The following is a 26,742-nucleotide window of genomic DNA, read 5'->3' as shown; positions in this document are numbered from 1 at the left end:
GGAAAGTAATCAGCAATAAATCATAAATATAAGATCTGAGAAACTAAAGAAGACGAATATAAAAAAATATATAGGATGGCCCACTTTTATAGATACAAAGACAGACAAACTCATCTGTGGTGATAGAAATTAGAGCTCAGTCTACCTGCAATGTAGAAGACACAAAAGACACAAGTTCAATTCCTGGGTCGGGAAGATCCCCTGGAAGAGAGCACGACAGCCCACTCCACTATTCTTGCCTGGAGAATCCCATGGACAAGAGGAGCCTGATAGGCTACAGTCCATAGCACTGGACAGAATTGGACATGACTGAAGTGACTGAATACTCATGCATAGGTGTAGAAGAGCTTTCAAGGATGTTAGAGATCTTCTATATTTCTAATGATATGATGGTTTTATAAGTATGTACATTGTGTTCAAAATACATCTGGTTGTATAATTGTGGTCTGTGCATTTAAATCTTTATGCTTCATCCCCTACCCTCAAAAGTCTGAGGCTTGTAGACTCAGATATTCTGAATCTGAATCCAAGTTCTCCTCTAACTAACTATGAGCCTTTAGACAAGTTACACAAAGAATTGCAGTTGCATAAATATTGAGGGGATAATAATCCCCACCTCACAGAGTCATGAAAACCCATGGAGGTAATATATGGTGAACATTTACCAGGGGAGGTAAATACAGGGGCTTCCCTTGTAGTTCAGTTGGTAAAGAATCTGCCTGCAGTGCAGGAGACCTGAGTTCAGTCACTGGGTTGGGAAGATCCCTTGGAGAAGGAAATGGCAACCCACTCCAGTATCCTTGCCTGAAAAATCCCATGGACAGAGGAGCCTGGTGGACTGCAGTCCATGGGGCTGCAAACATTTATGTACAACTGAGCAACTAACATAACATACATAACACATGTGATATGTGTACAGTTGTGAAATGAGATGGCATTTAGCTACACATATCACATGCTAGCAAGGTTATGCTCAAAATCCTTCAGGGTAAGCTTCAACAGTGTGTGAACCAAGAACTTCCAGATGTGCAAGCTGAATTTAGACAAAGCAGAGGAACCAGAGGTCAAATTGCCAACATCTGCTGGATCATCGAAAAGCAAGAGAATTCCAGAAAACCATCTACCTCTGCTATATTGACTATGCTAAAGCTTTCAGCTGTGTGAATCACTACAAACAGTATAAAACTCTTAAGAGATGGGAATACCAGAGCACCTTACCTACCTCCTGAGAAATCTGTACGCAGGCCAAGAAGCAACAGTTAGAACCTGACATGGAACAACAGACTGGTTCCAAATTGGGCAAGGAGTGCATCAAGGCTGTATATTGTGACCCTGCTTATTTAACTTATATGCAAAGTACATCATGAGAAATGCTGGGCTGGATAAAGCACAAGCTGGAGTCAAGATTGCCAAGAAAAATATCCATAACCTCAGATATGCAGATGATACCACCCTTATGACAGAAAGTAAAGAGGAACTAAAGAGCCTCTTGATGAAAGTGAAAGAGGAGAGTGAAAAAGCTGACTTAAAACTCAACATTTAAAAAATAAAAATTATGCCATCTGATCCCATCATTTTGTGACAAATAAATGAGGAAACAGTGCAGACTGTAACAGACTTTATTTTCTTGGGCTCCAAAATCACTGCAGATAGTGACTACAGGCATGAAATTAAAAGTCACTTGCTCCTTGGAAGAAAAACTATGATAAACCTAGACAGCATATTAAAAAGCAGAGACATTACTTTGCTGACAAAGGTCTGTCTAGTCAAAGCTTGTCTTTTCCAGTAGTCACATATGGATGTGCGAGTTGGAACGGAAAGAAAGCTGAGCGCCAAAGAATTGATGCTTTTGAACTGTGGTGTTGCAGAAGACTCCTGAGAGTCTCTTGGACTGCAAGGAGATCCAACAGTCTATCCTAAAAGAAATCAGTCCTGAGTATTCATTGGAAGGACTGATGCTGAAGCTGAAGCTCCAGTGCTTTGGCCACCTGATGCGAAGAGCTGACTCATTTGAAAAGACCCTGATGCTGGGAAAGATTGAGGGCAGGAGGAGAAGGCGATGACAGAGGGTGAGATGGTTGGATGGCATCAGTGACTCAGTGGGCATGAGTTTGTGCAACTCTGGGAGATGGTGAACAACAGGTAAATTTGATGTGCTGCGGTCCATGGGGTTGCAAAGTCGGACACTACTGAGCAACTGACCAACAACAAAAATGCCATCTTAATTAAAAATATATTTCATACCATAAAAAGTGAATATGGTTTTTAAAAATTATTATTGTAAACAACCAATAATGAAGTCAGATATTATTAGTGATGAATCAACCATGTTATTTAAATAATTCTGTCTTATACACCTTGATTATTTGAGGAAAACACATTGTCTTATTAAGAAGATACATTAAGCTCATTTTAATTTATTCAGTATTATATAGTATTCCTTAGCATAGTTTATTTTCCATCTTTTTTGTAAGACAGTCCTCTTATATAAGTGTAGGCATATATTTTGCATTTTTTAATTCACCAGGTTAGACTCTATAACATTTTTTTATGTTTAACAGCCTTTGTAAATGAATAGTGAACTACAAAAATAATAATGTCTTAATTAAGTAAGCTTTATTTATAAAACATTTTTAATTTAGATTGCATATAGAAAATAGCAAAATTTTAAGATTTGTAGTAGATTAGTAAAAGCAGGGTATTTACAAGATGTAATATTGCTACCAGTTGTTATGTCATCTGGAGTTCTTACCATTAAATATGAAATATTTGTGATGCTTTAAATCAATTAATGCCTTTACCAAATTTCTTTATAATGTTAATTAAATAAATCTTTATTTAGTGTTTACACTTTTCTCACTAAGACACTGTGATATCAGCTGAAATATCATTGGAGAAAAAATGAGCTGGTAGACTTAGACTATCTGGGGCAGTTCCTAGTAAATAGATCAGAGGTAATTGTTTTATGAGGCCAAATTCAGATGACAGATACAGTTTTTCAGTCAGCACTGTGTTTTAAAAAAATATTGTTTACTACCACTTAAAATTTTCCATATGAAAATTCAGATTTCTGGTCTCGTCTCACATATTTAAAATTGACAACTCTGGGTTGGAACTGCTCATTTCCAACAATTAACTGGAACTGAATAGCAGCTGCTCCCTTTAGAGCAGGCATACCTCAGGTTTTCCACAGACACCACCCAGCCAACCTCATTCAAGTTACCTGCCAGATTTAACAAACCCTCTTCACTAGGAGAACAAAATGAGTAGCAAAGCTACGAGAGTCTGCAGTTGGCACTGTGCTTTCATTTAATAGGCACTAAATATTTGAGGAAAGGAGAAAAACAAACTAGTAGGGGAAATGCTATGATAAAAGAGATGAGAATCTGGGTGGGACTCTTGCTTGGAACTTCAGCAGCTATTCGTTTAATATCCAAAACACTTCTCTTTTATGTCATGCTTGGTTAGGCTTTAAATGATTGTGTTAGCATAGATTACTTTTGCTCATTTACTACACTTCTGCCCCTAGACATTGCCCTTTTGAAATATGTCATGTTAATGTTTTTCTTGATTCAAAGAATATTCTAACAGATTATTATTAAATTGCAAATCTTCTTTGTTTGGTTTTCACAAAGGCTGAAGAGATAACATTAACAATCGGCCAAGCATTTGACCTGGCGTACAGGAAATTTCTAGAATCTGGAGGAAAAGATGTTGAAACAAGAAAACAGATTGCAGGGTTACAGAAAAGAGTGAGTAAACTAAGCTTGTCATTTTGCATTTATATGATGTAAGTACAGGGAAACTTGCATACCATCAAACAAATTTAGAAGCCCTGCCATTCAATTTCCCCCACACTGATTGGAACTGCTTTCACTGTGTTCCTATAATTTTTCGTTCCTGATCCCCTGCACAGTTTTTAACCATTTTATATTGAATTCCCACAAGAACTTAGTGTTCTCATGTGACTTTGTTTCACTTCCTGATGCTTCTCATGGGGATCAGAGCAGCAGAAGCAGCAGATGCTGGGTAAGTGGTTTCCCATGCAGATCAGATTCCTTTATAATTAAATTACACCCTTTCTCCACTCTCTTCAAAATCATCATAAGCAAGTTTCACTGTCCTGCGGTTATACTCCAAGATTATGGGTACAGCTTACATAGCACTACAGGAAAACACAGAGGTATTAGGAACATGAAATTTGCACACATGTAAAAACATATTTTCAATTTAATAGTATGTCTTGCCAGTAACCTCGAATTCTACGACATAGCTCAAGCTTTATAAAATAAATTTCACCCAATGCACAGAAAAATACATTAAAAGTTTAAATAATATGAAATCCTATTCATTAATGTAGCTAATTTAACAGCCAATATTTTCCAAGAATAAATGTCTGAAGATTGTTCAATAATCATTTAATTTTTAGATTCAAGACTTAGAAACAGAAAATACGGAACTTAAAAACAAAGTACAAGATTTGGAAAACCAGTTAAGAATAACCCAAATATCAACACCTCCAGTAAGTATGTAGAATACATGCATGGTTTTTCCCTAAAGAAACATGATTTCATGATGATAAATCATGTCTGGATCATCAACTCTTCAATAGTTGAAATATTAATAATATTCTGGGATCAGTCATTTTAAACCTAGATAGAGATAAAAGGTGCTAAATAAGATTAATTTAAAAGTTAAAATTACCTAGGTAGCTCAGATCAGAATTGTTTTTCCATGCTGCTCTTTTCTCTAGAATAATTCAGCCCTCTGATTGTTTCCTCTTTCTTTCATTCCAATTGATTACTGTTTACTGAAGTTAGATTTAATGACCCAAGCCAATCTACCCTTGGAGTTCTAAACTTCATTATAGAAGCTGGACTCTTAACAAGATCGAATTGGTTTCTCATATTATATAGCAAGGGCTCCTACTGTGAGTGACACAGTTATATTTCACACATGAAAATCAGTGATAGTCTGTGCAGATAACACTCTGTACATTTATAGTTAAATTATTCATTTTTGGTTTAGCATACATTTGAAATCATTTTGTCATCTTAATGTATGATGCCATTATTTTCTGATTTGGTTAAAGGAATGTTTTGGAGGGAGATAGAATTTAAAATAGTTGATGCTTTCTGTAAGGCAAAATATACTTGGGAATCTTATTTTCTTTTAGATTTATCTGTACTGATATTCTCCATTAAAGTGTATATTATATTTTGCATTTAGAAATTTTCATATATATAACTTTTGGTATGATACTATGAATTGAAACTCAACTATGGCATTTAGAAACCGCTGGATAGAATTTTCTGCTGCAGATTTTCATTTGCAAGTCAATTTTGGTTGTCGTTAAGCAAACTCTTTAGAATATATATATACACAATTAATGCTATCTAGAATTGCTACTAGAATATTTCATTTAAAGGAAATCAACCATGAATATTCATTGGAAGGACTGATGCTGAAATTGAAGCTCTAATACTTTGGCCACCGTGATGTGAAGAGTCAATTCATTGGAAAACACCCTGCTGTTGGGAAAGATTGAAGGCAGGAGGAGAAGGAGGTTATAGAGGATGAGATGGCTAGATAGCATCGCTGACTCAATGGACAGGAGATAAGAAGGACAGGGAAGCCTAGCATGCTGTTGTTCATGGGGTCACAACGAGCCAGACATGACTCAGTGACTAAACAACACTAGAATCTATTTCACCAGTTCATTACCATGAAGAATGCCTCTGTAAGAAGTTTTAAATTTGGTGTCCCCTGGAAATGGATCCAAAAACTTCTGTTTGCTTCTAAACTGACACTTCTCCATCTTCCACACTGAAAGAGTTGTGTCCATTGCTTGGTATATAGTTTGTAACCGTGGGGATGGTATAGCCAAGGTGAGAGAGGTTCCAAAGTTGCTGTGTACCTCTGTAATGTACAGTGAGGTGCAGAAGCATTCTCTTCAAGTTCTGACTTTATCATAATATTGCTCTATGGGTTTTTGTTGTTGTTGTTGTTGTTGTTGTTGTTGTTTAGTCGCTCAGTTATATCTGACCCCAGGGACAGCATTCCAGGCTTCCCTGTCCTTCACTATCTCCGGGGGTTTGCTCAAGTTCATGTTCATTGAGTGTTTATCTTTACTACCATCATCATTTGCTTCTCATCAAAATGATGATTTTGTTCTTGCCTTCCCCACCACAAGGCAGAACATCAGCTCTTCAACCTTTAGTCCCTTAATGGAGTAACCCTTGTTTGCGTCTCATTGAAAGTCTTATAAGCCATCCTGTGAAACAGATTATTAAAAAAGAGAAATGATTTTCTCTAAACTATTCTTTTGTACTTAATACACATGTAGAACATTTATTACCTTATTCATCATTTTGAGACTAGCTCAAATTATAATTTTACAATCTACTTGCATTCTTTTATTGTGGTAATATCTTTGTCTATATTTTTTCTTTACCTTTAAAAAAATTACTTGTCTCATAACTTTTCAGCTCCTAAAGTCTTATTATGTGATTTTTGAAATTGCTAATACATCTTCTTAAGATTAAAAAATAGAATTTGATTCTTAAAAAAAAAGTGAACTCAGCACTTTTAAATTGCTAAAGATACCTGATTTGAATATTCTGTTATAGGCATTTATTAACTTTTTAACATCTTTTTGAAGAGACTATGCACAAATATTTTTGCCTTTAATTTTCATTGTAGTTATGTAGCTGAGAAATAAATTAATGTAAAACTCAGTCCATCTGTATGCCATCCTGTTAAAATTATCTCCCTTTTTCTTATATTAAAAATAAAATGAATTAAATTACCTACCTCATAGCTTAGTCGGTAAAGAACCTGCCTGGAATGCAGGAGACCAGGGTTCAATTCCTGGGTCAGGAAGATACCCTGGAGAAGGAAATGGCCACCCACTCCAGTATTCTTGCCTAGAGAATCCTGTTGCCTGGGATAGCAAGAGTCAGACACAACTTAGCAACTAAACCACAACCACAGTTATTTAGTAATTATGAAATATTCCCATGCTCATAAATATCCAATCTTCTGAAGGTTTACTAATTATTCAAACTTTTGAAATTGAATTTGAAAAATAATGAAATTCTAAATAATTAAAATATAAATGTAAAGTATATGTATCTCTTTTCTAATAGCTTGCAATGGGCCTATAGTAAAGTAAATTTTCATAAAGTTGGCAATGTTTTACATATGTACTTTCTTATGAAGTGTGAGCATTAATTTTACAGGACAAACTGCTGGAACACCAGGTACCTCACAGAGTCTAGCAAAGTTCACACACAGAAATCACCATTGGACTTATAACTCCAGAAATGAGATTCTGCACATTTTGTTTGTTTTTTCCTCAGAGGACTGAAGCTAGAATGCTCCAAAATTTCTAAAATTTTGGCAGCTTGTTTAAAAGATTAGCCAGCAATTAATATATTAATTGAAAAGCATAGGAGTAAATTATGAATCCCCTTATGCACACTGAAATTACAATAGGGGGGGTTGTTATATAGGATTAATTTGGCTTCAAACGCTCCATGAGTTTTCAGTGTGTAGTAATAAGAACCGCTAACACAGATGACTCTTCACCTAAAAGAAGCCTTGATTCTCCCAGGAGCCAAACTTTCCTAAATCACACAGAAGTAATAATTCTTTTGCTAACTCCAATTCAAAAATGGTTCTCTATAAATAGTGTGATACTATTATTTGGCTTAAAAAATAAATACTTAATGCGGTAGTTTTCTCAAATCTCAGGATTTGCCAGTCAAACACAATATAGTCTACATCAAGCAACTGCTAGTCAAAGTAAAATAGAATATTTATCTCTGATCTCAGCATTAATAATCTTTACAAGAGAGGGAGGAAAGAGAACAAAAGTAGGAACAGAATTTGGGGGGTTTGTGGTATTAAAAATAATGTAGAAAATGAAAATAATGTAAATTACTGGTATGGATGCTGTTCTTGTCAGATCAGTGTATAATGAATTAGCAGATAAAGTTAGTTATGTGAAGAATCAGAAAAATAAACACTTTTGGTAATATTTATAGATAACTAAAAGATAACAAGCCATCTACCCTAGTAAATGATACACAGTTAAAAAGCTTCATTTCTGTAACATCAATTCAGTTCAGTCGCTCAGTCGTGACCCGATGGGCTGCAGCACACCAGGCATCCCTGTCCATTACCAACTCCCAGAGCTTGCTCAAACTCACTTGCATTGGGTTGGTGATGCTATCCAACCATCTCATCCTCTGTTGTCCCCTTGTACCCCTGCCGTCAGTCTTTCCCAGCATGAGGATCTTTTCCAAGAGTCAGTTCTTTGCATCAGGTGGCCAAAGTATTGATGAGTTTCAATGTCAACATCAGTCCTTCCAATGAATATTCAGGACTGATTTCCTTTAGGATGGACTGGCTGGATCTCCTTGCTGTCCACGGGACTCTCAAGAATCTTGTTTAACACCACAGTTCAAAAGCATAAATTCTTAGGTGCTCAGTTTTCTATATAGTCCAACTCTCACATCCATACATGAATACTGGAAAAACTGTAGCTTTGACTATGCAGAACTTTTTCTGCAAAATAATGTCTGCTTTTTAATATGCTCTCTAGGTTGGTCATAGGTTTTCTTCCAAGGAGCAAGCATCTTTTAATTTCATGGCTACAGTCACCATCTACAGTGATTTTGGAGCCCCCCCAAAATAAAGTCTGTCAATGTTTCTATTGTTTCCCCATCTATTTCCCATGAAGTGATGGGACCAGATGCCATGATCTTAATTTTCTGAATGTAGAGTTTAACCCAACTTTTGAACTCTCCTCTTTCACTTTCATCAAGAGGCTCTTTAGTTCTTCTTCACTTTCTGCCATAAGGGTGGTGTCATCTGCATATTTGAGGTTATTGATATTTCTCCTGAAACTCTTGATTCCAGCTTGTGCTTCATCCAGCCCATAATTTCTCATGATGTACTCTGCATATAAGTTTAATAAGCAGGGTGACAATATACAGCCTTGATGTACTCCTTTCCTGATTTGGAACCAGTCTCTTGTTCCATGTCCAGTTCTAACTGTTGCTTCTTGACCAGCATACAGATTTCACAGGAGGCAAGTCAGGTGGTCTGCTACTCCCATCTGTTGAAGAATATTCCATAGTTTGTTGTGATCCACACAGTCAAAGGCTTTGGCATAGTCAATAAAGCAGAAGTAGATGTTCTTCTGGAATTCTCTTGCTCTTTCGATGATCCAACGGATGTTGGCAATTTGATCTCTGGTTCTCCGTCTTTTCTAAATCCAGCTTGGACATCTGGAAGTTCACGGTTCACATACTGTTGAAGCTTGACTTGGAGAATATTGAGCATTATGTTGCTAGCATGTGAGATGAGTGCTGTGGTGCAGTAGTTTGAGCATTCTTCGACATTGCCTTTCTTTGGGATTGGAATGAAAACTGACCTTTTGGCCACTCCTGAGTTTTCCAAATTTGCTGGCATATTGAGTGTAGCACTTTCACAGCATCATCTTTTAGGAGTTCAAATACTTCAACTGGAATTCGATCACCTTCACTAGCTTTGTTCATAGTGATCCTTCCTAAGGCCCACTTGACTTTGCATTCCAGGATGTCTGGCTCTAGGTGAGTGATCACACCACCATGATTATCTGGGTCATGAAGATCTTTTTTGTATAGTTCTTCTGTGTATTCTTGCCACCTCTTCTTAATATCTTCTGCTCCTGTTAGGTCCATAGCATTTCTGTCCTTTATTGTGCCCATCTTTGCATGAAATATTCCCTTGATATCTCTAATTTTCTTGGAGAGATCTCTAGTCTTTCCCATTCTATTGGTTTCCTCTATTTCTTTGCATTGATCACAGAGGAAGGCTTTCTTATCTCTCCTTGTTATTCTTTGGTACTCTGCATTCAAATGGGTATATCTTTCCTTTTCTCCTTTGCCTTTCACTTCTCTTCTTTTCTCAGCTATTTATAAGGCCTCCTCAGACAACCATTTTGCCTTTTTGCATTTCTTTTTCTTAGGAATGGTATTGATCCCTTCCTCATACAGTGTCATGAACCTCTATCCATAGTTCTTCAGGAACTCTGTCTATCACATCTAATCCCTTGAATCTACTTGTCACTTCCATTGTATAATCATAAGGGATTTGATTTAGTTTTACCTCAATGGTTTTCCCTACTTTCTTCAATTTAAGTCTGACATTGGCAATAAGGAGTTCATGATCATGAGTCAGCTCCCAGTCTTGTTTTTGCAGACTGTATAGAGCTTCTCCATCTATGGCTGCAAAGAATATAATCAATCTGATTTCTGTACTGACCATCTGGTGATGTCCATGTGCAGCCAACGTCCAGTGCCATGCAGCCTTCTGTAACATAGAATAATAGTTTAGAGGATCAGATCTTCTATTAAGAAATTTCAGTCTTATAGATGGTGATCCTAGTTGCTGTTTTTATTCAGTCACTCATTCATATCCAACTCTTTTTGACCTCATGAACTGAAGCATGCCAGGCTTCCCTGTCCTTCACTATCTCCCAGCATTTGCTCAAACTTATGTACATTGAGTCAGTGATGCCATCCAAATATCTCACCCTCTATTGACCCCTTTCTCCTCTTGCCCTCAGTCTTTCCCAGTATTAGGGTCTTTTCCAGTGACTCGGCTCTTTGCATCAAGTAACCAAAGTTCTGCAGCTTCAGCCTCTGCATCAGTCCTTCCAATGGATTTCTTGTTGTTTTTCAGTTGCTCAGTCATGTCCAACTCTTTGTGACCCCATGAACTGCAGCACGCCAGGCTTCCCTGTCCTTTACCATCTCCCAGAGCTTGCTGAAACTCATGTCCTTTGGGTTGGTGATGCCATCCAACCATCGCGGTTGGGGATGTCCCCAAATAAGGGGACATCCTCTGTTTTCCCCTTCTCCTCCTGCCTTTAATCTTGCCCAGCATCAGGATCTTTTCTAATGAGTCAGGTCTTCACATCAGGTGGCCAAAGTATTGGAGCTTCAGCTTTAGCATCAGTTCTTCCAATGAATATTCAGAGTTGATTTCCTCAAGAACTGACTGGTTTGACCTCCTAAGAGTCCAAGGGACTCTCCAAAGTCTTCTTCAACACCACAGTTCAAAAGCATCAATTCTTCAGTGCTCAGCTTCTTTATAGTCCAACTCTCACATCCATAAATGACTATTGGAGAAACCATGGCTTTGACTAGACAGACCTTTGTAAGCAAAGTAATGTCTCTGCTTTTTTAACATGCTGTCTAAGTTTGTCATAGCCTTTCTTCCGAGGAGCAAATGTCTTTTAATTTCCTGGCTTCAGTCACCGTCCACTGCTCCAGTGATTTTTGAGCCCAAGAAAATAAAGTCTGTCACAGTTTCCATTGTTTCCCCATTTATTTGGCATGAAGTGATGGGACTGGATGCCATGTCTTAGCCTTCTGAATGTTCAGTTTTAAGAGAGCTTTTTCACTTTCATGAAGAGGCTCTTTAGTTCCTCATCGCTGCTACTGCTAAGTCACTTCAGTCATGTCCGACTCTGTGCCTGATTCTCCAGGCAAGAACACTGGAGTGGTTGCCATTTCCTTCTCCATTATTCTATATTAAAAATGTGAGGCCTTGTTGAGTAGAATGTTCCAGATGGAGAACCTTTGTACTCTAAGGAGTCACTGTGTAGAGGAGAACATTTCTTCTCCAGGAATCTTACAGACCCAGGGATTGAACTCATATCTCCTGCATTTGCAGGAGGATTCTTTACCACTGAGTCACCTGGGAAGCCCCATGCTACAGTAACTGATTTAAATTGCTCTTTTTCTGTCATCATTTGGACTATTGTTTATTGTAGTTAATATACCCAGTATAAAATTTAGTGTGAGATTTTAGTTCTAGCTTCTCTGGTGGCTCAGATGGGTAAGAATCTGCTGGCAATACAGGATACCCAGAATCAATCCCTGGGTGGAGAAGGTCCCCTGGAGAAGGAAATGACTACCCACTCCAGTATTCTTTGGAGAATTCCAAGGACAGAGGAGTCTGGTGGACTACAGTCCATAGGGCTGTAAAGAGTCAGATATGACTGAGAAACTAACACTTTCACTTTCACATAGTTCTAGCTAAGGAAACAAAAATAAGAGACTTTTTTGTGCTCAGTATTATTGTATTATATAATAATATATAGTGATTAAATAATTATTACATTAAAGCACATTTCTAACCACAAAACTGTATATCATTATATATCTGAAACTCTTTTTCACTTAAAAGCAATTGCTCATACTAAATGAAAGCCTGCTCCTATTTTTCATCTTTTCTTGTGTAAATTGGCATGTTGTCTTGAAACTTGTCCTTAACAACCAGAATGCTTATAAGTCTCCTAAACACCACTTGGATGATTCAATTTTGGGTTCCTTTTCTGGCAAATGAAATATCCTTTGATAGTACCCATATTACATACCTCTGTATCATATTGAAATTGTGGAAATCTTTTCATTGGTTTTAGAAACTGGGTCTTTATTTTATACAGTAATTTAGATACACTGAGAAATTTCCGTTGCTTGACTGTGCTGTTTGCTGTGTTCTAGTGGTTTGGCAATAGATTAGAGGTTGGGTTTTCCACCATTTGGTACTAATTAACTAGGGACAATCTGATTTCCATTTGTTACATTCACATGACAGTGCTGCCTGTATTTATATCAGAAAAAAAAAAAAAAAAAAAAGGTTTATTCTGCCCTCTTAGCCTTGTGAGCACTCCAGAAGATCGTTCCATTATAAGATGTAGACATACAAGTTAAATCAAATTGTTCATGATGCTTGTGTTTGCATGCTTACATTTTACTTTTCTGGCTATAGAAGGCTTTAACCAAATCAGATCATTGCCAGGAAGTTAAATGAATAAAATTGCAGTCCTAAGAAACACTGGACTTTCTCTTGCTGAGTAAAATAAATGTCCCCCTTTCAATTAAACCAACTGTTACTGGATAAAGTCTACCTTTGCATAATCAACTGTGTGGCCACTGATTAGACTTAATAGGGCAAATTATACCCTAAACTGTGTATTTCGTTGTGGGTAAATAAAACTGCCTATTTATCTTCCTCTGGGGTTGTCTCAACTGCTATTGAAGATGGGCAAGGGAAGATTGTGAAAACTCTCAATTACACAACAAACCAAATGTGAATCTTTAAACAAAAGCATAAAGTTTAAACATGAACATTGATTCAAGAAGATTTGTTGCCCACAGTAAAAAGATAACCAGTTCACAACTTCACTTTCACAATTGTTACTTCCACAAGTGATGGTTGTAAAGAAGTAAACCCTGTCTAATGCAAAGGAAAATATATTTCATTCCTGTTCTTACAATGAATGCCTAATCAAGTCATTTGATCTCTTCTTGCTCCAGATGCCTGGAAAAACTAGGCATCTATATTAAAAATATAAATCCAAAGAATTTATTTTTTAAATATAATTCTAAGTAGAATTTTAAATTCTACTATTTTAGTGATTGTGATAAATCATGTTTTAATCTTGAAATTATTTGTTTTATGTTTTAAGAGTCTCTCTGCCAAAATAACTAACAGCATAAAATAAAATTTCAGTATCATTCTAATATTTCTATAGGTATTAACAGAGAATGTTTCATCTTTAATGCATTTTTTTGTTATTGTTTAAGTGTATTCAGTATTAACTGATAGGATTCAAACCCTTTTATGATGTCTCATCATTGTCATTCTTAGGCAGATATCATGGTTAAAATATTCATCATGGACTAATATACCAAGCCTTTACTCACTGAAAGAAAGAGCTGTAAAACTATAATAGCTATAAATCTTAATTATGGATACTCATTATTAATATGTCTGAATAACCTAACAACTCCTGCATAATTAACATATAATCATTGAGCATAGATTTCCTCATTTCCCTTAGTATAATAATTCAGATCCCATGCACCTTCCTAAAGACCAAAGCACTTATAATTGTGAGCATAAAAGGATTAAACGGTAGTGTCAGCAATTTCTGTAGCAAAGTTCCAAAATTTTGGTTTCTAGCCATCTATCAAAATACTGACAAAATACCCAAACTAAAAAATATCAAGCCATTTTTATCTGAACTATGTGTTTCATTTCTAAAAAAAAAAAATTCTCAAGCACTTAAAAATGGAAAATTAAAAAATGACTAGTTCCTGAATCCTTAACTTCAGAGATACTACTCAAAATATTTATCCAGTGCCCAAAATGCCACTGTGTGCCATTTAGGGGCTGTCGTCACATATTCTCTTTCTTATTTACTAGGCCTAATAGATTGGGGCAGAATCAGATGCTAGTGATACATGTCTATATATTTAAACATGCTGGGTTTATATTTCATTCTTAAAAGGAATCAGATGGAATATCTAATTCCCTAAGTTAAATTGTTTGTAAGTTAAGAATCACAAACACAAATGTCAGCAGAGCCCAGGCTGTGGCATAAATGTCTGTGCTAGCCAAGGTGGTAGAGTAAGGAATTGGAGGGCAGACACCAACTTAAAAAGCACAGCTATTTCTCAATACCAGTCAATAATTTTTACATACATTTGTGGGCCCACTTTCGGGATTTTCTAACTTCTAAACAGACTCTCTAGATTTTTAAGGTACAATCTTAAAATTAACCTGTAAGCAACTGAATCAATATTTTAAAGACGTGTATGACCCAAACGCTGGGCTGGAAGAAGCACAAGCTGGAATCAAGATTGCCGGGAGAAATATTAATAACCTCAGATATGCAGATGACATCACCATTATGGCAGAGAGTGAACAGGAACTAAAAAGCCTCTTGATGAAAGTGAAAGAGGAGAATGAAAAAGTTGGCTTAAAGCCAAACATTCAGAAAACAAAGATCATGGCATCTGGTCTCATCATTTCATGGGAAATAGATGTGGAAACAGTGGAAACAGTATCAGACGTTATTTTGGGGGGCTCCAAAATCACTGCAGATGGTGACTGTAGCCATGAAATTAAAAGATGATTACTCCTTGGAAGAAAAGTTATGACCAACCTAGATAGCATATTGAAAAGCAGAGACATTACTTTGCCAACAAATGTTCATCTAGTCAAGGCTATGGTTTTTCCAGTGGTCATGTATGGATGTGAGAGTTGGACTGTGAAGAAGGCTGAGTGCCGAAGAATTGATGCTTTTCAATTGTGGTGTTGGAGAAGACTCTTGAGAGTCCCTTGGACTGCAACGAGATCCAACCAGTCCATTCTAAAGGAGATCAGCCCTGGGATTTCTTTGGAAGGACTGATGCTAAAGCTGAAACTCCAGTACTTTGGCCACCTCGTGCGAAGAGTTGACTCACTGGAAAAGACTCTGATGCTGGGAGGGATTGGGAACAGGAGGAGAAGGGGACGACAGATGATGAGATGGCTGGATGGCATCACCAACTCGATGGCATGAGTTTGAGTGAACTCCAGGAGATGGTGATGGACAGGGAGGCCTGGCGTGCTGTGATTCATGGGGTCCAAAGAGTCGGACACAACTGAGCAACTGAACTGAACTGAACTGATGACCCAAACAAAAAAATCCTAGTGGACCAAATGTAGATTACTGATGACCAAAGGAAACTGGGCTTCCCAGGTGATGCTAGTGGTAAAGGACCCACCTGCAAATGCAGGAGGCATAGCAGACATGGGTTCAATCCCTCTGTCAGGAAGATCCCCTGGAAGAAGGCATGGCTGCCCACTCCAGTATTCTTGCCTAGAGAGTCCCATGGACAGAGGATCCTGACATACTATGGTCTAGGGTTGCAAAGAGTCAGACACAACTGAAGCGACTCAGCACACAGGCACATGCAAAAGGAAACTAGTAAGAATTAGTTAGTGTTAGAATTTTTTTTTAATTAATTTTTTTTATTTAATTTTAAAATCTTTAATTCTTACATGTGTTCCCAAACATGAAACCCCCTCCCACCTCCCTCTCCATAACATCTCTGTGGGTCATCCCCATGCACCAGCCCCAAGCATGCTGTATCCTGCATCAGACATAGACTGGCGATTCAATTCTTACATGATAGTATACATGATAGAATGCCATTCTCCCAAATCATCCCACCCTCTCCCTCTCCCTCTGAGTCCAAAAGTCCGTTATACACCGCTGTGTCTTTTTTCCTGTCTTGCATACAGGGTCGTCATTGCTATCTTTCTAAATTCCATATATCTGTGTTAGTATACTGTATTGGTGTTTTTCTTTCTGGCTTACTTCACTCTGTATAATTGGCTCCAGTTTCATCCATCTCATCAGAACTGATTCAAATGAATTCTTTTTAACAGCTGAGTAATACTCCATTGTGTACATGTACCAAAGCTTTCTTATCCATTCATCTGCTGATGGACATCTAGGTTGTTTCCATGTCCTGGCTATTATAAACAGTGCTGCGATGAACATTGGGGTACATGTGTCTCTTTCAATTCTGGTTTCCTCGGTGTGTATGCCCAGCAGTAACTTTGGACAGTAAAATTATTGATAGATAGCCCTGCTTTACCACTGAGAGTAAAAACAGCTCTTAATTAGGGTACTGACATATTCTATTATTTTCATATGACATACATTCTTCGTTTATATAAGTATACTTTCTCAGAGGAAGTAGAATGTAAGTATTAACACTATGATAAAACACTAGAGCACTTTTAAGTTAGGTTTTTCTGGGCTTCAGTTTGCTTTGAGGATCCTGGTAATATATTTTCATCAATAAAACTCATAATATAGAGTACTCCCATTTATAAGCCAAATGATCCCAGGGATAACTTCTAGTTAATATATTTTTATGTTCTACTCAATTCAGATGTCCTTGTCAAGTTACAGTTTAAGTTAAAACAGTTGTTGGAGTATAAATTAGATAAAAATATTAATTGACAGTTTATTATATACCAAGATATCAGTTATACAGAATATTTAGAAAGACAAAAGTTTTGTCCACCAGGAGTTTACAGTTGTTACCTATAATTAAGTAAAGGTTGCCATCAACTACAGAATTTTACAGCGAATTATATAGACCATAAAATAGATCTTAAAATTATACATATACATGCATGCTGCTGCTAAGTCGCTTCAGTCGTGTCCGACTCTATGTGACCCCATAGAAGGCAGCCCACCAGGCTCCCCCATCCCTGGGATTCTCCAGGCAAGAACACTGGAATGGGTTGCCATTTCCTTCTCCAACATACATGCATACATGTACACATATCTATAGATAGATAGGTGTCTATGAAGATCAATAAGGAGAGCAGTCATTGTGTAACTGTTCAGATCAGTTCAGTCACTCAATCATGTCCGACTCTGCGACACCATGAATCACAGCACGCCAGGCCTCCCTGTCCATCACCATCTCCTGGAGTTCACTCAGACTCACGTCCACCGAGTCCGTGATGCCATCCAGCCATCTCATCCTGGGTCGTCCCCTTCTCCTCCTGCCCTCAATCCCTCCCAGCATCAGAGTCTTTTCCAATGAGTCAACTCTTCGCATGAGGTGGCCAAAGTACTGGAGCTTCAGCTTTAGCATCATTCCTTCCAAAGAAATACCAGGGTTGGTCTCCTTCAGAATGGACTGGTTGGATCTCCTTGCAGTCCAAGGGACCCTCAAGAGTATTCTCCAACATCACAGTTCAAAAGCATCAATTCTTTGGCTCTCAGCCTTCTTAACAGTCCAACTCTCACATCCATACATGACCACAGGAAAAACCATAGCTTTGACTAGACAGACCTTAGTTGGCAAAGTCTCTGCTTTTATATTCATACTATCTAGGTTGGTCATAACTTTTCTTCCAAGGAGTAAGTGTCTTTTAATTTCATGGCTGCAGTCACCATCTGCAGTGATTTTGGAGCCCAAAAAAATAAAGTCTGACACTGTTTCCACTGTTTCCCCATCTATTTCTCATGAAGTGATGGGACCAGATGCCATGATCTTCATTTTCTGAATGTTGAGCTTTAAGCCAACTTTTTCTCTCTCCACTTTCACTTTCATAAAGAGGCTTTTTAGTTGCTCTTCACTTTCTGCCATAAGGGTGGTGTCATCTGCATATCTGAGGTTATTAATATTTCTCCCGGCCATCTTGATTCCAGCTTGTGTTTCTTCCAGTCCAGCGTTTCTCATGATGTACTCTGCATAGAAGTTAAATAAGCAGGGTGACAATATACAGCCTTGACGTACTCCTTCTCCTATTTGGAACCAGTCTGTTGTTCCATGTCCAGTTCTAACTGTTGCTTCCTGACCTGCACACAGATTTCTCAAGAGGCAGGTTAGGTGGTCTTGTATTCCCATCTCTTTCATAATTTTCCACAGTTTATTATGATCCACACAGTCAAAGGCTTTGGCATAGTCAGTAAAGCAGAAATAGATGTTTTTCTGGAACTCTCTTGCTTTTTCCATGACCCAATGAATGTTGGGAATTTGATCTCTGGTTCCTCTGCCTTTTCTAAAACCAGCTTGAACATCAGGGAGTATGCATATTAATATGCTTCTCAGGTGGATCAGGGGTAAAGAATCCACCTGCCAATGCTGAAGACACAAGTTCAGTCCCTGAGTCAGGAAGAGCCCCTGGAGGAGGAGATGGCAATCCACTCCAGTATTCTTGCCTGGAAAATCCCATGGACAGAGGAGCCTGGGGGGCTACAGTCCATGAGGTCACAAGAGTCAGAGGCAACTTAGACACTGAGCATGCATGCATGTGCATATTAATAGTGATAAGTTATATAATTCAGACCATCATAGACTTGTTTCCACACTGAATGCTTTCCTCAACTTAAATTTCTCACTTTACACTGACTTGTTTCCCCCTCTGCTTCCTGAAATGTGTGAAGTGACTTCTACTTTAAAGATGCTTTCAAGCTTGTTGTTTCTCCTAACTATAATTTAGTTACCATCTTTCACCATGAAGTTTGTCAAAAGCAAGATTTGTGTTGGCTACCACCAAGTCCTATTAGTTTTGAAAAATATCTGCAGCGTGATTTGTAGCCTAGAAGCCTGGCTCCAGGCCAAATCCTCGAAACCCTACAAAGTTACAAAGTGTTTCTGTGGCAAGTCTCATGGGGGAAAGCTGCCGGCACCACTGCAGATTTAGTGCATTGCCTGCGGAGGAGTTGCAGTCCAAGACTTGACCCCTGCCCCACCCAGGCAGCCACACTGTTACTTACACATAGCTGCATTTCAGCCCAGGTGCTTCCATTTACAGGCCTCCTTATTGGAGGCCCTTGGCCTAGGCCTCTCTTAATGATCTCATCCAGACCATTTGTGGGGGGTACTTGAAAACACATTTTGACACTTCAGTTCAGTCTCTCAGTTGTGACCAACTCACTTTGACCCCATGATCTGCACCACGCCAGGCTTCTCTATCGATCACCAACTCCCAGAGCTTGCTCAAACTCATGTCCATCGAGTCAGTGATGCCATCCAACCATTGCATGCTCTGTCGTCTCCTTCTTCTCCTGCCTTCAATCTTTCCCAGCATCGAGGGCTTTTCAAATGAGTCAGTTCTTTGCATCAGGTGGCCAGAGTAGTGGAGCTTCAGCTTCAGCATCAGTCCTTCCAATGAATATTCAAGATTTATTTCCTTTAGGACTGGCTGGTTTGATCTCCTAGGAGGCCAAGATACTCTCAAGAGTCTTCAACACCACGGTTCAAAAGCATCAATTCTTCATTACTCATCTTTCTTTATGATCTGACTCTCACATCCACACATGGCTACTGGAGAAACAATAGCTTTGACTATACAGACCTTTGTCCACAAAGTAATGTCTCTGTTTTTTAATATGCTGTCTAGGTTGGCCATAGATTTTCTTCCAAGGAGCAAACGTCTGAATTTCCTGGCTACAGTCACCATCTGCATTGATTTTGGAGCCCAAGAAAATAAAGTCTGTCACTGTTTCCACTGTTTCCTCATCTATTTGCATGAAGTGATGGGACTGGATGCCATGATCTTAGTTTTCTGAATGTTGAGTTTTAAGCCAGCTTTTTAAACTCTCCTCTTTCACTTTCATCAAGAGGCTCTTTAGTTCCTCTTCACTTTCTGCCATAAGTGTTGTGTCATCTGCATATCTAAGGTTATGGATATTTCCCCCTGGCAATCTTGATTCCAGCTTGTGCTTCATTCAGCCTGGCATTTCACATTATGTACTCTGCCTGAAGTTAAATAAGCAGGGTGACAATATACAGCTTTGATTTACTCCTTTCCCAATTTGGAACCAGTCCATTGTTCCATGTCCAGTTCTAACTGTTGCTTCTTGACATGCATACAGGTTTCTCAGGAGGTAGATATGGTGGTCTGGTATTCTCATCGCTTTAAGAATTTTCCACAGTTTGTTCTGATCCACACAGTCAGAGGCTTTAGCGTAGTCAGTGAAGCAGAAGTAGATATTTTTCTGGAATTCTCTTGCTTTTTCTGTGATCCAATGGATGTTGGTAATTTGATCTCTAGTTTGCCTTTTCTAAATCCAGCCTGAACATCTGGAAGTTCTCAGTCCATGTACTATTGAAGTCTAGCTTGGAGAATTCTGAGCATTACTTTGCTAGCATGTGAGATGAGTGCAATTGTGTGCTAGTTTGAACATTCTTTAGCATTGCCTTTCTTTGGGATTGGAATGAAAACTGACCTTTTCCAGTCCTGTGACCACTGCTGAGTTTTCCAAATTGTTTCACATATTGAGTGCAGCACTCTAAGCACATCATCTTTTAGTATTTGAAATCGCTCAGGTAGAATTTCATCATCTGCACTAGCTTTGTTCGCAGTGATGCTTCCTAAGGTCCACTTCACTTTGCACTCCAGGATGTCTGGCTCTAGATGAGTTATCACACCATCATGGTTATTGGGTTCATTAAGATCTTTTTAATACAGTTCTTCTGTGTATTCTTGCCACCTCTTCTTAATATCTTCTGCTTCTGTTAGGTCCATACCATTTCTGTCCTTTATTGTGTCCATCTTTGCATGAAATGATCCCTTGGTATTGCTCCACTAGAGAATACTAGTGGTATTTCTCCAGTAAAGCTCAGTTTTAAGTATCTTCCACTCTTAGTTCTTTTCCTTGATCTTCCCTCTGTGCCCCTAGTCTCTCCCCCAAAACCAAACCAAACCAGTAGTAACCTTTTGTTCAGGGCTCCCTGGCAAGAGAGAGAGAATGCCCTGCTTCTGTAATGATGCTTGTGACCTTTGCCCAATGCCATTCATTGAGGAATGAGACCTTAATGAAGCCAGCACTTTCTTTTTGGCCTCTTGCTTACACTATTACAGTAAGTGAATAAAGGTTCAATTATTATGTACTTTCATTTGTGTGGTTGTTTTAACTGACCATTCTGACATCTGACTGCTCAGCTCTGTCCAGCTCTGTATTTGACAGTAGCTTTCCATGATGTAACGAAAGCAGCTTCCAAAAGTCATCCAAAGACTGACCCCATACAGTATACTATAATAGTTGTTTATTATGTGTCTCTCTGATTTATTTGAAGTCACTCAACAATGCCTCTGTTCTTCCCCCCAAAATTTTACCACTTGGAACTCACTACCTATAGAAAGGGCATGATGATTGGAGTCAGATTGTTTTGAATTTTGGCTTTGCTTCTTACCTTACATAGGAGTAAATCACAAAGAATCCATGGGCCTTGATTCCCCTATCTTTAGTATGATAATGGTATAATACTACTAATGCTAAGACTTTAAAAGAATGATTGGTGAATTAAATCTAAAATGTATGTTGTACCCCTTTTTGAAAATTCTACAGACTTAACTTTTTACTAGACTTTACTCCCATTGACATTTTTTCTTGTTGCTATTTTTTCCCTCCTTCCGTCTCATCACAAAGAAGCTCTCTCAGACATAAATCTTCAGGCATTTGTCATTTCCCTCTCTACCTTCTTTCTCTTAAATTATATTGAATGCAATATTTTATTTAAATATATAAAAATGTAATATTTCAGTAAAAAAGCATCAAATTAAAGAACACAGAATCTGAAGGTCCTGCCATAGGAAAAAATCTACTCAAGCTCGTTGTTTTAATCTTAGAAAAGCTGTTTTGAAATTACTTATCATTTTCACAATATTCTTTAATGAATAAATTTTCATGTATTCTTTTTCCTCCATGTCTTCTGTCTTCTCCTTAGTATATTTCTCTGTCATTCCTTTACAGCTGCTGCACAAAATGTCTGATCATGAGCCACACGGGTTTCAGAGATGCTCGCCCTCTTTCTGGCATAGTACTGATGATTCATCTCCCTGTCTAAATATTTCTTCCATTATTGTCACTCCTGTCAACTCTCCTGATTCCAGACTATCATTGGGACTATTAATACCACCACCTTCTAAACGGGGCCTTCCCAAGCCACACAGTGACAACAGCATCCCAAGACCTCATGTAATTTGCTAAATAGAAAATTATTTTTATTATCCCATATATTATTTTGAATTCTGCCAATATATGCCATTTGTATAGTATTGAAAAATATCAAGTATGTCTTGAATTGATGATGTGATCTGGGGCCTTTATGTGCCATTTTTGCATACTTGGGTCATCTGACATCAGAGAGTTTCTAGTAGAGAAATTGAAAGTGAAAGTTACTCAGTCCTGTCTGACTCTTTGCAACCCCATGGACTATACAGTCCATGAAATTCTCCAGGCTAGAATATTGGAGTGGGTAGCCTGGTGGGCTGCCGTCTATGGGGTTGCACAGAGTTGGACACAACTGAAGTGACGCAGCAGCAGCAGCCTTTCCCTTCTCCAGGGGATCTTCCCAGCCTAGGGGATGGAACCCAGGTCTTCTGCATTGCAGGCAGATTCTTTACCAGCTGAGCTACAAGGAAAGCCCTTCTAGTAGAGAGTGGTGGTCCAAATCCACAAAAAGATGAAGTAGGACAAGTACGTTCAAGGATTCATCAGAAAAAAATCTAAAAAACAGTGGATATATGTATATGTATAAATGATTCAGTTTGCTGTACACCTGAAGTTAGCACAATATTGTAGATCATCTATACACCAATACAGATTTTAAAAGGAATAAAAAAAAAGATTCATTGAATATGGTAATTGGAAAGTTAGGTCATTGGTGATACTGGCAAAGCTGTTTAAGTACAGTCCAACAAAACGAGCAGTCTAGAGGCTTCTCTGCTAGTCCAGTGGTTAAGACTCCATGTTCAAGCGGCTTGGGTTCCATCCTTGTTTGGGGAACTAAGGTCCACATGCCATGGAGTGGGATCAAAGAAAAAAAAAAAAAAAAGAACAGTCTAGAATGATCTTAATTGAGGACTGGATGAAGTAAACAGGCAAGAAATGTAATACCTCTTTCAAAGAGTTCAGCTTCAATAGGGAAGAGAAAGAGAAATGAGTCTAGAGGAGTAAAGAAGCACTGAGTAAAGAGCTTTTTGGTTGGTTTGTTTTAACAAAGTCAAGATTTGAGTATCTTTAAATCCTGGAAAGAGAGAGACAGATGCCAGGGGAAATGGAAGGAGAGGCTGAATAGAACATTCCTGAGTAGGAGGAAGGAGCAGAGGGGTAAAGTTTCCTCCAAGTCTTTGTATAGTGTTTGTGACTGATAAACTGTAAAGGGAAAGTAAGTTGCTAAAGAAAGGGAGATGTCAGCTATTTTATTCTCCTGCTTGAAAAAATGTAATAATAGTCATGTAAACTGAATAGCAAATCAGTTACTCTTTACACACAATCAGCCTTATTTTTCATTACATACATCACCTATAAATCAAAAAAATATATTTTGAAAACACAAATTTTAATGTGTACCACTCTAAGCAGTTCTAAGCAATGTTCATGTTCTTATAGGAAAAGTTAATTTCCCCTCACTATTTCTTTCCAAAATGAAAATTCTCTTTGGTTTATAGATGATATATTATATATATATATATATATATATATATATACATAATTTCTTCCCTGTATGACAATTACATAATATATACTTTTATATGTAAAATTACATATTATGTAAAGTGATGATTGTTTCATTCTGACATTACATCCAAGCCCAGATTGGCCCAGATAACTTAATCATTTTGGTGGTATACTTAGTGACTATAATAATTTATTTTACAAGGTACCTATTTATTGTAGAACACTCGATGAAAACTTATTCTAAGAATAAATGTCACTACAATGAATATAATAGTTGGCAGTCACTAGACTTATAAATACAATTTAAAATAGGCTCCTTGAAATTTTTTAAAAATCATTATCATTGCTTTTGAATGGTTATATTTAAGATGCATCACTTAAGTTCAGTTATTTCTGTCTAAATCTTATAATCTTATGCAAAATACATTACTGATATCAAGGTTTTATAGAAATAGTTTGTAACATGTTTTCAATTCTTTGATATAAATGGCAATTATTTCTAGATATATGAAAAATCCAAAATAAAAGATATATCTCTCTAGAATAGTGTTACCATTTTCGCCGTCATCTTTGATAACATTTTTATAGAGATTTTCTTGCCAATGAGCATTTGGCATATGTGGTTCATTCATATGAAATTGCCTACTTAACCATTTTTGATCTACAGAATGGCAAGGTCATATGACTCAACCACATGTGTTGGGTTTACATGTCTTTTATATGTATGTGAAATATTTTTCATTGTAATGTGTCTACATGGACTACTACCCTAACTCATGTTATCTTCATTGCAGGCAGGCAGTGTGACACCTAAGTCACCCTCTACTGACATCTTTGATATGATTCCATTTTCTCCAGTATCACACCAGTCTTCAATACCTACTCACAATGGCATGCAGCCGCCTCCAGTACCTAGTCGATCTAACGAGATTAGTAAGCTTTCTAAACAAACCAATATTCTTTGCTACCTTTGTGTACATTTTAAATGTTTAATTAACTCTTTATGTGAAATCATATATCTTAACAAGTTCACTAGAAATTTTAATAACCAATTTTTGTTTATATATATGTACCAAGTTCAGTGAATTATATATTTTACTTTATAATTCAGAGTATACTACTAAAGACATCACTATTTGCATTTAAAACTATTTCATGGAAAGTGGTATTTTGGTATAAGGTTAGTTACATCATAATACAAGGTACTTAATTATGTTTTTATTGTGTTTGGGGTTATATTTTTAATATGTTTTAAACGATTACAAACAACCCTGGTGGTATTTAATTATCTTTGACATATATATAGAGATCAATTTTAATTTTTATCATAGGGTATGTGGGTAGTCTTAAGAAACACATGAATCTATGGATTTCATGTATATATGAATCTATGAATTTCATGATTTCTTTATAACTAACTCTATGTATGTGTTCTCTGTTTGATATTTAAAAAGCTGTAATAAATACATTGCTTTCTGATTTACTTTCCATATATCTTTCTATATGTAAGTCTTTTTCTGTTGAATTAGAAAGCAGCTAGCAGATGCTAATCATCAGCGTCTTGACTATATTTTGATCTGTGCCCTCTCACAGAAAGTAAAAGAATGGTTTCCAATGGTCCTGATCAGTCAGCAAATCCAAAGGGTCACTGAAGAAAAGAGTTTCACATATTATGCTTTACTGCTTCCTCTCTCATTCACATTTAAGACATTTGCAATGTACCTCTGAAGTTTTACCTTAAAGCTGTGAAGTATTTCAGAGCCTATAGTTTATTTCCCCTGTGGAACTTAACAAAGTGCATTGCACATTTTAGGCATTCAGTAAATTTCTGAGTGCTAATTTATAAATGCAAAGTAATAATATTAGGTCAATGTACAAAACTATTTCAATATGGAAGTTGAAATATAGCATATTTAAATTCCTCTGAATATATTTTGTGTTGACGCAAAATATTTTTTCAAGGAAATAATCCATAATATATATGTCATGATAGAACATCTTGCCAAAATGGGGTATTTCCTGTCCTTGTGAGTGTCCCACATCTCTTTGTGAAAATGTTGAGAGGGATGAAACTGTTAGTTGCTCAGTCACGTCCACCTCTTTGCGACCCCATGGACTGTAGCCTGCCATGCTCCTCTGTCCATGGAATTCTCCAGGCAAGAACACTGGAGTGTGTAGCCAGTCCCTGCTCCAGGGGACCTTCCCGACCTGTGGACTAAACCCTGGTCTCCTGCATCGCAGGCAGATCTCTTCTTTTACCACTGTGTTTTACCTCCTCTGATTTTGTCACTCTTTTACTCATTCATTTATTTAATTCAACATGTATTTGTTTATCATACACAGTAGATTTTGAAATATAAGTTAGCTGCGTATCTATAATGGACAACTTAAAACCGAATAGAATATAAATTGAGAAGCGTGGATAGATTTTAAGACATTTAGAAGGAATGGTAATTGAAGTTATCCATCAGGATGATGAGTGAGAGTTCAAAATCAATTACAATTAAGGATTTTAGACCAAATGTTGTTAATGAGAAAAATTGAGGTAGAGAGGGAGAAAGTGAAGGAGTTCTCTTTTAGACATTTGTGAGTTTGAAACATCTTTGGAAAATCTAGGTAGAGATAGTTAAATTGTTTTAAGGAACTTATTAATGAGAAATTGACATCACATCCTGCTATATTTTTTAATGTCTACCTATGTTGATGTCAAAGTTTACTAAATAAAATATCAATAGATAGACTAAATAGATAATAGATAGATATGGAGTTTTGATTACTACTGTATCATTTCTTTCTATCAGCTATCTATCGTCTTTTTATCTATACTAACAATTTAAGGACAGATTGTTCAACTCAATTTTAATTGTAAAATTGTCTAAAACTCTAATCCAATGGGATTTTAGTAT

At 37.3% G+C, this 26,742-nt stretch overlaps 1 protein-coding gene across 1 annotated transcript in view; it reads left to right on the top strand.

Annotated features, from left to right (window-relative positions):
* GULP1 (GULP PTB domain containing engulfment adaptor 1) overlaps window positions 1-26,742 on the top strand; it is a 330,502-nt gene that overhangs the window by 289,147 nt on the left and 14,613 nt on the right. The window contains exons 8-12 of the mRNA XM_068967678.1: window positions 3,636-3,752; window positions 4,006-4,029; window positions 4,430-4,522; window positions 22,127-22,351; window positions 24,631-24,769. Coding sequence (XP_068823779.1) covers window positions 3,636-3,752; window positions 4,006-4,029; window positions 4,430-4,522; window positions 22,127-22,351; window positions 24,631-24,769 — 598 coding nt within the window. The remainder of the gene's footprint in view (window positions 1-3,635; window positions 3,753-4,005; window positions 4,030-4,429; window positions 4,523-22,126; window positions 22,352-24,630; window positions 24,770-26,742) is intronic.

The sequence above is a fragment of the Capricornis sumatraensis genome, chromosome 3 (assembly GCF_032405125.1).
Source record: "Capricornis sumatraensis isolate serow.1 chromosome 3, serow.2, whole genome shotgun sequence".
Classification (NCBI taxonomy): Eukaryota; Metazoa; Chordata; class Mammalia; order Artiodactyla; family Bovidae; genus Capricornis; species Capricornis sumatraensis.
This window is presented reverse-complemented; position numbering and strand designations above follow the sequence as displayed.